At 31.5% G+C, this 11,646-nt stretch overlaps 2 protein-coding genes across 3 annotated transcripts; both read right to left on the bottom strand.

Annotated features, from left to right (window-relative positions):
• Positions 1-4,297: 4,297 nt before the first annotated feature.
• LOC130945581 (increased DNA methylation 1-like) lies at positions 4,298-6,142 on the bottom strand. The gene has a single exon (XM_057874291.1). It carries the CDS (start codon positions 6,140-6,142, stop codon positions 4,298-4,300), a length of 1,845 nt encoding a protein of 614 aa, XP_057730274.1.
• Positions 6,143-8,399: 2,257 nt separating this feature from the next.
• Positions 8,400-11,034, bottom strand: LOC130943348 (WD repeat-containing protein ATCSA-1-like). 2 transcript variants are annotated; one of them, XM_057871190.1, is made up of 8 exons: positions 10,678-11,034; positions 10,188-10,608; positions 9,889-10,067; positions 9,582-9,804; positions 9,266-9,420; positions 9,087-9,176; positions 8,756-8,827; positions 8,400-8,650 (listed from the first exon to the last, which is right to left on the bottom strand). In XM_057871190.1, the coding sequence occupies exons 1-8, from the start codon at positions 10,831-10,833 to the stop codon at positions 8,609-8,611; spliced, it is 1,338 nt and encodes a 445-aa protein (XP_057727173.1). In that variant the 5' UTR covers positions 10,834-11,034; the 3' UTR covers positions 8,400-8,608. The 2 variants fall into 2 exon arrangements, with proteins under 2 accessions (XP_057727173.1, XP_057727172.1); XM_057871189.1 differs by having other exon boundaries at positions 9,561-9,804; positions 10,678-11,031.
• Between the last annotated feature and the right edge of the window lie 612 nt (positions 11,035-11,646).

Below are 11,646 nucleotides of genomic sequence, written 5' to 3'. Positions count from 1 at the left end.
TATCTGAAACAAAATGTACACATTTGTTTAGAGCAGTTGATATATGACAAATAAATTAAAAGGTGGCATTTTTTTTTTGTTTTTTTGGGGGGGGGGGGTATGGGATTTAAAACGAAGATTGTAAATAATTACACTTTCTACAGGCTATAAATATTTTGCATTTATAAAATTTAATTAGTCTTAAATAATTGACTATTTAAAAGAATTAGACAATATTAACTATTTTTCCCTTTTTAACTGATAACCTATAAAATATAGAACATTTAATTATCTTATATGGATACAAAATATTTATTGTCCGATAATCTGATTTTTTATTATCCTCACATTTATAATCAAATATAAATGAAGGCACAAAAATAAATTAGTTGATTAATGATTGATGTTTTTGTGTTATGAAAATTCGGTTATTTTGGTGCATGATTGATTACTTTATTGAAAATATATGTAATATACATATAAATATATACAAATATATTGGGGTTGATTTTCAACGTTAATAAAATAAATTCTTTTTTTTTCAAAATTAATAATAACAAAATTTTAAGCTCACTTAAATTTATTTAAAATAAAACAATTTTAATCATAAATGGACAATTATTTAAGATCAAGATTGTAAAGTACAACTCATCTTTTAAATACTTTTCATTAAGGAGTACTATACTTTTTTTAAAAAAAATTTGACAAACCATAATTCTATTTTAACCTGTCAAGTTAATCATTTTTTTTATTTCCAAATGGATTATATATATATTTACAAAAGTAAAAACAAAAAATTAAAATCTATAATCTACTACTTTATTTATTACCGCTAATAGGAAGCTAACTATTGCGTTATTTTATTTTTTATAAATTATTGCATTATTATTATATTTTATATATATATTTTTTTAAATTCTCAATATTATTTTTTTGGTACTTATTTTTCCTTTATATATTTTAATTTGTTTTTATCATTCTACTATTATTTTGCTCTTTTAAATGATACTATGTAATCAGGAGCTCCATTTTTTTAATTCGTACGTATTTAACTATGTTCTCTTATTATCTTACTTTGTTTCTTTTATATTATAAATTTGTTAAATTTTCTTTATATTTTTTTTATTAATATAGCCATACATATTTGTTGATAAACGAGCATATACATGGCTTCTTCAATATTTATCTTACTATAGTCACCAAAAAAATATTTATCTTACTATTATTCCATTAATGTATTCTAATTATGACATAATAACAATATAAGTATTTGTTTTATTCAATGCATAACACTCTTATTTTAGTTAGTCTATTTATAATTATACTATTATATTATAATAACATGGTCTTTTTTATTAATTATATATATTTATATTTTTAATAATTATTGAAAAATGTTTATACAAAAACTATAATCCATGTTCAAAAATTATTTAAAAACATATATGAAATAATTATTCAAGAATATTTATACAATAAAATAGAATATACACAAATTAAAAGAATTAGTAAAGAATCATATACTGTGGAAGGAGTGTGAGTTATATGCATCCCATAAAAACTGCAAAAATATATCAAAGTACAATGTTATAAATAGTAATTAACTGAATTCAGTATCATAAAAAACACAAATGACAAAACACATACTCCATTCGGGAGAAGATCATCCAACCTTCCCCTCACATGAGGGGTTGTCCAATGTCTGAATTGAACTTCGTTCGATTTATAATCATTTCACCTAATCCTTAATTATAATTTCAAAAGGTAATTAAAAAAATAATTAAAAACTACATCATATTAAAAATTTTTCTGTATGCAAGCATAAAACTAATATCTAACAGTAGAGGTTCTATTGATGATATTTATACCCATGCTTACACAGAGCAGCACTAAAAGACCATTTATGTCTTTATAATCATATTATGATGTTCGACACAATGATCTGTATATACATGCAAGATATACGGAATTTCAATTAAATTTTTTAATATCAGAAAACTATCGAAACAATGACAAAAATTTTCAGTGTACGATGAGTCTAGATATTTTACATAATAATACCGTTTCAAATAATAACATTAGGTGACATTTTATGTACATTTTCTTACTAATCCAATCAGTCTAAAGTAAGCACCACTTTAGACTGCGGAACCATGTCAAGTTGATGTCACTCCCTTTATGGTCATTCGGTCCAGGCGCAGTGCTAAATTGCATTAGACACTTGTGTTTTAGCCCACTTGTATTACTACCAGGTGATCCAATCACCGGTTGGCTATGAAACTGGAGTCCTAGGATCATCACGGCATCCTTTAATGTAATCTACACTTAACGTGTGAAAGATTGAAAGTGTGCTTCTCAGAACGCCACCTTTCAACTATTGCATTTATTGTCTAGATATATAGTAAAATCACTTTTTTTTTTTTAACTGTTCTTCCCCCTAACATCATAGAATTGAATTTAATTTAAGCATCTCGTGTGTAAGTTTTTAATTTTTAGAAGCCTAAAAAAAGAAAAATAAATAATGATAACAGCCAATAATTAAGACTAACAACAACAACATCAACAATAATAATCATAAATATGATTATATGATTAACAATAATTACAAAATTAATACTAAATTTAAATAAACAAAATTAACAATTAAAAAATTAATCCCTCCTTTGAATAACTAACATAATTACTTAATTGGTAATTACTAAATTATTTACATACAAAAGATTGTCAAGATACTGTATGATGTAGTTTTCGGGACGTGTGATGTTACGACTTCCTTTTTTTGTTTTTTTTTTTTTACTGCAAAAAAATTCTAACAATTAATAATAATTTTTTTGATAAATATTTATCGCAAAGATTAATAACTAAAAAAATATACTAACAGTTACTAAAATCGTATACTAACCATAATCAATACTAATTTTGTTTTCTCAATACATTTTTTAAATAAAACTAAAATTACTAAAACTATATTCGAACAATTAATAATTAAACCTGTTTTTTAAATAAATAATTAAATTAATTAAATAAAACTAGAATTACTGAAAATAATAAATCTGTTTTTTTTTTAAATAATTAAAGTAAAACTAAAATTACTAACAAAATATGCTAACAATTTTATTTCTGATTTTTTAATAAATATTTAAAAATAGTTAAACTACTAAAAAATATATAGAACCCACTATACCAACAGCTAATAATAATAATTCTATTTTGAAATAGGATTTAAAATAATTAATTACATGTTAATTCATTAATTAATACTAATCAACTAACATTAACACTAACACTAACTAACAAGACTAATAAACAATTGTTACTAACAACTAGCAACTGCTCTAATTAAGAATTTAAGACTGATCAACTAGAAAACAATATCAATAAATTATATACTTTCAGCATACAAAATTATTTGAATAATTAACTAATAATAATATTAACTAAATTACTTACTTGTATTGTAAAATACTAGTTGTATTCTTTTTCAGAGTGAACTTTGTGATGAGCTCGTGACTGTGGAAGCCTGGAAGGTAATGCTGAGGGGGGTGTGGGGTTTGCCGGTTTGGTGCTTTGAAGAAGTGTGAAAATGGGAGATAAAAAGTTAAAAACTATAGGAAATATTTTAAGTGCACCGAAAATATCGATGCTCTAGTTATTTTAATTGTTGATCTAAATTATAAAAAATATATATAATATATATTAATTAAAATCAACTCTTAAAATAATTTGTGCGACTCACTTGAAATGTTTCCAAAACTATAAAGTAATGCTGATCTCAAGAAGGAAAAAAATGAGAAGTGAAAGGGAAAGGGAAGGGAGTCACACGGGTGGGGGAATATGAGCATGCCACGTGTTGAGCCCCTAGACATTCGGCACTGCCAAACTGACAGTACGGAATACACGTGTGTTGGGCCATTTTTTTGGAATTCACATACTAAAGCCCAATATTAAAAAAAACGTTCGGTAATTGTCAATCCAAAGAATTTTATACAACAACGTTATATGAACCCTTAACGGTGTTAGATATAGTAAAGGAAAAAAGAAGATAAAACGAGACCCCAAATATGCGATCAACCTAAGGTTGTAACTTGTTACTAATAAGCAAAAACATCATATATAATAGCAAATGGATTTGACAAAACACACTGCAAATCAGATATAAAAAGTTGGCAATTAACATAACATTGCTACACCCTTCAGCAAGTATGTGACAAACTGTTTTAACTTACATTGCATAACAGACACATCTCAGTAATGCAGCAAGCAGAACTAAACATATACCATGTTCACTACTTCCAACTCCATGCAATCGTTTTAGGCCTCAACACAGCATCAAAGGTTGCTTCAATGATTTGTGGCACAATGTTGTGTCCGGAAAATTTGCAAGAGGATAACCTACATAGTAATACTGATCTGAGTGTGTCATTTTTGCAAATCCAAATGAGTTTGTCCAAAATTTTATTAAATTAGGAGCAGCAGGCAATAGCAACCTCTCAACACCCAACTTAACCAACAGCTTCTCAAGCTGATCCATCAGAATTCGACACATTCCCTGATTTCGATACTGGTTCCTCGTGGCGACAAGCGGCACTTCTGCAACCTTTTGGCCATAAATCCTTGTGTTTGCAACAGAGATCACCTCATCATTCCTCTCTAGAATGACAGTGTAGAACCCTGTAAAGTTCATACGTGGCAGCCATGAATATCTGCTGAACATAATATCTGCAGCAATATCTCTTCCAAACACAGGATCTATGATGGGCTCAAAACACTCATGAATTACTCCAAGTGCGACATTTAGCTTGCTCTCCATTTCAGTAATGTATCCATCGTCATCATTGTCATTATTGCTATTCTTGAGGCTCGTCAACAGTGTCCAAGTTAGATTACCATCACCCACAAGAATTGGTTTTCCCAACATGCTATTCAGTGTCAAAAATATCTTCTCACAAGCTTTATTGCAAAACCAAAGCTCATTACAATCGGTTTCCATTTCCAGAAAAGCAAAGTCTCTAGAAGCTGCTAAACATCCAATGTGGAATCTGCGTCGACACTGATAACAAGCTATAAAATTGTTAGCCAAATGAGTTTCCTGTCTAGAAGAATCTTCTCTGCATTTGGGACGGTTGCAAATTCTGCAAGAACATGAAGGGCAGAACCAATCACCAGGGGGAACATGATCAAGGCCAATACATTCAGCGTGGAATGACGCCGGACAGCGATCACAGAGAAGAATGAAACCCCCCTTGAGACAAATTGAACAAATGGAATCATTTTCATGATGATGATCATTATCCCCATTGTTGTTAGCCTTGATCATCATCAATGCTTGGTTCTGGCAATCCAACAAAGACCTTGTATCATGTTCCAAGAAGATACTAGCAGAGGGAGGTTGACCTTTGCAACCGGCATGAACCTCGAATTGAGAGAGTGTAAGCAAAGAATCACAACAATGGCAGCCAATACCAGAACGAAACAGCTTCCCTCTCTTCACCAATTCATTATCTTTCCCTCCACAGCAGAAAACCCACGCCTCCTGCGCCACCACATTGTTGTCAATCAGCCAAGAAAGAATCGTTCTTGGATTCCGAAACGCCGGCAAATTAGGATTATCAGAAGAACTCCGTTCCCTCGTTACTTTTCTTGCAGCATTAGGACTTTCACCAGAATCACGACGACCACCGCCACGAGAACTAGAACGAGAACTTACTAAATTGGATAATTGATGAGACGTAAGAGTCCAATCTTCATCGTCACTCGGTTTCTTGCGTCTCCGAGGCCTACCACCGGTTACCTTGGAACTCGTAGGTTGTTGAGCAGAAGACGGTGATGCAATAGGTAGAGATTGGGATTGAGATTGGTGTGATCCATTGGAAGAAGATGAAGAATCTTTGTTATTCTCTTCAATGCAGGCTTTGCATGCAGTTCTGAGAGAAATGTAGGTCTTACCAGAAGGGGATTTGTAACGAAGTTCCCAGCGAGTTTTCTTGTCGCAATAAGAAAAGATCCAACCCAACGAAACGAGGTGTTTCTTCGCCTTCAAGCTCAGGTCAAAATCGTGTCTTTGATCCTTTGACGCTGAACATTGGTACCATTCCACCACCGCACGAGGGCAATTCTCTCCTTCAATTCTGATCTCAGGAGGGGGTTTACCAGTCAGTGACATTCTTCCAAGCTTCTCAATTCATCAGCATGGCGGAGTAACTGACAGAGAGCAAGAATCTTCTTAATTGGGGGTGACTTTTTTAAACAAATTTTCTAAATCCTAATTTTGAATAGTGTTTTGTTTTGACTCTTTTCTTTATTTTCACATTTATTTCTTTATTTGTTTTTATTGTGCAATTTGAAAGATTTTAAAAATCTGTTATTCCGAAAAGATTTCAAATTTTATCGGTTGAGGAATTCAAATATTTTTTTTTTGGTTAATCATGGAAAATTACTTTCATATATATTCTCTAAAGAAATCAATCATTTAAATGAGTTGAAAATATCAGCCAATCTTCAAGATTTAGATTTTATTTATGAAGACTACTAGAAATTAAAGCTTGATATATTTTTTTCCATTCTACCAAATCTTTCTAATTCAATAATTTTATTTGATGCATCTATAGTTACATATTATTCCAATTAATTTTTTTATATATATAAAGAAACTAATCAAGCATGAATAGGGTAATTCTAATGATTTTTTAAAATTTTTTATTACGAAGGTCCTAAAGTTAGTATTTAAAATTTTTATGAATGAAAATGTGTAGGTATAAAAGAAAGGGGAATATTCACATGATGATATCTTTATATAACGATGACATTGTGAACTCTTTGATAGTTAATTAAATATAATTTAGTTAAATATATCAATTCATCTAATGATCTATCATATTATTTTTATGTAAAGATATTATCATGAGAATATCCACCAAAAAAAATTTATTGAATGTATTACACTCTTCAATTTTTTTTTAGAAATACTAGATAAACACATTTAGAATTTAGAATTTGAGAAACTACATTTTTTTTAACTTATACTTTCTACACTTTTAAATAATACTCTTAAATACTTGTTAATAAAATCCTCATTGATTGTGATTTTTAATATACCAATAACTAAAATATACATTTATTGTCAATGTTTTAGAGTATATATTCACCCAAAATATATACATTATTTCTAAATTTAAATTGTTTATTGGTTCTTAATGGTATGGATTTTTAAAAGATTCAACTGATGATTTTATTTTATTTTTCTTAGAGAAAAAGAAAGAAAGAGAGGGAATTTTTTTACTGAAATAAAATTTAAAAAAATTATTATTTTTTCAAATCTAATTTTTTAAATTTAATTTTTTAAATATATATTTGTTTGTATTTACACTGAAATAAGTCTTATTTTTTCTGGGAAATAGTAATTTTTTTTTAATTTATAATTAAAAAATCTTTGTTAAATATGGCTTATTCGTACGTATGTATTTTTTGAGATAATAGTTGCCATTGGCGCCGACAATATTAAAGAAGCCATGGTTGTTATTTGTGTTTTGTGTGTTTTTACTTTTTATATATTGTTTAGAGATCTATGTATTCTTTGAAGACGATGATAATGACTTACAAATTTAAATATCCAAAACTTCATGGAAACAATTGGGGGCATGCCCCCCAGATATTTTGTAGAATTAAAAGTGTGACCACTTATTTTATTTGGTACAAATTGTTCAATTAGATTTTATTTTTGTTGCAAAATTTTCAAACTCTTAAATCCTAGTTCAAAACTTACTACAAACACATTATCCTCTTTATATAAAATTTAACTATGAAATAATAAATAATACAAATAACAAATGTTTCATACTATTTTATTAATTTTAATATTTTATAAACCAAAATTATTTTTAACTAAATTATAAAATAGATAAACTATATATATAAGTATTTATTAAAATAAGTCTAATATTTTAATTTTTTTATATCACATTTATTTATTTATTTTTATTGTGCAATTTGAAAGATTTTAAAAATCTGTTATTCGGAAAAGAATTCAAATATTTTATCGTTGAAGAATTCAAATATTTTTTTTGTTAATCATGAAAAATTAGTTGCCAATCAATTATTGCTTAAATAGCATAGTCTTCTTATACTCATTTAAGAGATTGCAGATTGAAGTTTTCACACATAAATATACAAACTTAAATTTGAAATTGATGTGTTAACCTTCACTTAATTATGAGAGATGCAAACACAGTGAAAAAAATCATGGCAAAGATAGCGACAACTTCATCAAATGAAGCTTCATTTTTCTTGGAAGAAGTTTAAAAGTAGTTTTAAACAAAACTATCCCTTTATTTAAGCAGTTTTTTGTTTTTCTTTTTTTGTTTAACTTATTTAAGTAAAAAAAAAAAAAAAAGAGAGAAAGGTATCAGTTCCGAACTAATTACTTAAAATCTAAAAGAAAATAAACAGAAATAGAATATCGATACACAAGAAGCGGTTACTAATATACAATTTTGCCATCTTGTAATGCAGTGATTCAGATGAGCTTCAATACCAGAACAAGCCTTTATTTACGAATCATACAAACATCTAGTATCAAACACATGCATAGACGAAGAACTCCGGAAGGATGGAACATATATCGAGTCAAAACTCAGTTACTCCAGCTGTCCTGATCTTCAGCAATTCCTTCTTCCTGCAGTTCAACACAAGGTGTTGTTAAACCATGACATAACGAAAGATGCTTTGATCTGGCATACATGTATGATAATCTTAAACAAGAACGGTACAGAGTGCTTACCATTTCATCTGAAATTAACCTAGCAGGTGACCACACAAGAATTTGTCTATCATTCCCACCAGTGTATAATTCCTGCCACAACCAAAAACTGTTAGAAAGTACATAGAGCTTGGTACTATGACAAAAGTATTATAATTCATATAAAGTACAATGACATAGATTTTGAGACAGTATAATGCATTTTGGCAGTTGCTTATAAGTGCAAGTAGCTTGAGATCTATAACTTGTGTCATTCCGGTTTCAAAGGTTGGATATTTCCTGAATAACTAGTATAATTTTTATATGGATCATATTCAACGACAGAGAATGGACAACCACCTCATCAACATACCTGATCTTGTTCATTAAACCAGCAAGAGTTCACGCATTCATAGTGGCCACGAAATGTTGCAGACGTGCTCCCAGACCACATGTCAAATGCCTGAATAGCACAAACAAGAGATCAGTAAACCACATTCTATTTGTAAATGGTTAAAATATAGTATATAATAAAACGAAGGAATAGTGCACCTTCACAGTTCTCATGCATGGAACAAAAACGCGGGTTGAATCCTGAGAGGTGGCTAATTGAATTGGTTTATTTGTTTGCAGGCGTACGGTTTCAAAGTTCACTAGCGTGTCACAGCCAGATTCAATATCCCACAACCTTAGTCTTGAATCAGACCCTGTGTTCCAACAGCATAGGAATAAACAAAATTTTGAAGAATAAGAAAAGACAAGTTTAACATAAAGTCCCATACGAAACCATTATTGCAATGCATAGGGATTTCTTATAATTATGGAATACAATAACTAATGAAAAGACCTGAGCTTAGTAGATACATGCCATCATCTGTTACTTTTAACCCTGTCACAGCACCATAATGAGCTGTTGCGCGATCCTGAGTGGACAGCATTCCTGGATGTAATCTCTGCTTTATTGATCCCTTGGATGGAACTCTACCAATCACAACCTGTCTGCTCCCATTCCCATTAGGAACCTTCTTTTGTGAAACGCGAACTTTTGCACTTGTTGTTTGGCCAGCCGAGGAAGACTTAAAACTCGACTCCTGTTAGAAATAAGGCTTTGGGATTATTAAGTATTAACAAAAAATCATTGAGACTTGCTATTAGCAGTTATGGAATAGAACAACCTTGTGTGTGATAGAGCGTTTAAGTACGGATGGGCGTCTTCCAAGCTGAGTCCGAGATTGATCTAAAACAAGGAAACAGCCAGCACGTCTAATATCCCAAAAACGTATCGCACCATCGCATCCTCCAGTCATCAACACCCATTCACTTGAAGTAGACCATTCAACACTCATTACTCCATCTTGAAGGAAACTTATATGTTAATATTTACCATAAGAAAAACAAAAAAGCCAGTGCGGTTTGTAGGTAAAAATCATATGACATGTGAATTACAAAGTATGATTGGGATTGAGATGCATACCACGGTGGCCGGACAAGGTGTGAGCAAAAGCACCAGAAGCAACATCACAGAGGCGGACTTGGACATCCTCGGTGGCGGCGGCGACGAGCATGTGAGAGGTGGCCAAGGGGGACATGGCAGTCCGATAAACCTTGCCAGGCATCTTGAAATTCACCACAACCTGAGTGGTGTTCGTGTCCCAGACATTGATGTGGTGATCGAAGGAGCCAGTGATGAACAATCCAGTGTCCACAGGGTACCAGACGGCGGAGGAAACAGCATACTTGTGCGCCAGCTGGTGCTGCTTGTCCACGAGAAAAAGACACCGGTGCTTGGATATGAGGCCACCGGCTTCGTACTCGGTGGGGCGCTGCACGTCGAAGACGGCGACGGAGGCATCTGCGGCAGCGGATAGCAAGTATCTTCCCTCTGTCAAATCAACCTGATTTCACGGTCAAAGAGATGCAGGATTAGAAAAAGAGGCGCGAAGCAGAGGATGATAGTGACAAACCTGAAGGGAGTTCAGGGCGCCCTTGTGAGGAGAGAGAAAGTCTTTGTGGTTTGACAATTCGAGGTCGGAGACGCGGCGGGACTTGATCCGATTGGAGAAACGATGTGGGCGCAAATTACCAAATTCCCTGTCTCTGATCTGCTTCCACGTATGCATTTCCTAAGCATCTTTGAACGCATAACCCTCCCCCTCTCTCTCTCTCTCTCTCTCTCTCTCTCTCTCTCTCTCTCTCTTCCCCCTTGCCCTCTCTTCCACTTTCTGTTGCTGCTACTGCTTCTTCACTTTCCCACTTTTGTGCCTCCGTTTCTGTCTTCCGGAATCCTCTTCTGTCCTCAAACGTTAAAATGTCCAGCTTACTTATCACTTATCACTCTCCTTATCCCATTTCCACATTCTACCATATTATTGGGCTCATCGCTCCTAAATATGGCCCAACATTACGTGCTTTCTTTGTTAAGAAGAAAAAACCAAAGCATGCGGCTTTGTTCCTGTAGTTCTTTTTGGTGACATTTGTTCCTATAGTTTAACTCTACTAAAGTTTCAACACCAAAAAAACACTGGTAAAGTTTAAATAGTTTACCCTTTACATCTTTTTCTTTTTGAAATTAAAAGATGGGTTTAATTTTGATGCACTCAACGTATAAATTATAGAGCCCTACAATTATATTTATTCTTTAGATAACTATTTGGGTCTATCTACTGTACAGATGTACTTTTGTACAGATTTATAGATTTTTATTTTTTATTGATTTAAAAGCGTGTCACTAAAAGTGTTGCTTAAAGAGAAAGTGTTACCCTTAATCGTTAACTTGGCTCTGATACCAATTTTTAAAATGTAATTTCTTTTTCAAAATTTCTATTAACTTTTCATATTTTGCTTCGAATAAATTTATAATTTGTATAGATTTGGTTGGTGGTACTTTATAATTTGCAATTTTATAATCAAAAGTATTGACCATTTCTACTATT

This window comes from Arachis stenosperma, chromosome 8 (assembly GCF_014773155.1).
Source record: "Arachis stenosperma cultivar V10309 chromosome 8, arast.V10309.gnm1.PFL2, whole genome shotgun sequence".
NCBI lineage: Eukaryota > Viridiplantae > Streptophyta > Magnoliopsida > Fabales > Fabaceae > Arachis > Arachis stenosperma.
This window is presented reverse-complemented; position numbering and strand designations above follow the sequence as displayed.

Bases quoted from the DNA above. Each gene is read 5' to 3' on its own strand.
- LOC130945581 (XM_057874291.1), bottom strand. From the start codon at position 6,142: ATGTCACTGACTGGTAAACCCCCTCCTGAGATCAGAATTGAAGGAGAG.
- LOC130943348 (XM_057871189.1), bottom strand. From the start codon at position 10,833: ATGCATACGTGGAAGCAGATCAGAGACAGGGAATTTGGTAATTTGCGC. The intron at 10,068-10,187 runs GTATGCATCTCA...GTTTCCTTCAAG, and splicing joins CACCTTGTCCGGCCACCGTG to ATGGAGTAATGAGTGTTGAA. The intron at 8,651-8,755 runs GTAAGCACTCTG...GTTGAACTGCAG, and splicing joins GGTTAATTTCAGATGAAATG to GAAGAAGGAATTGCTGAAGA.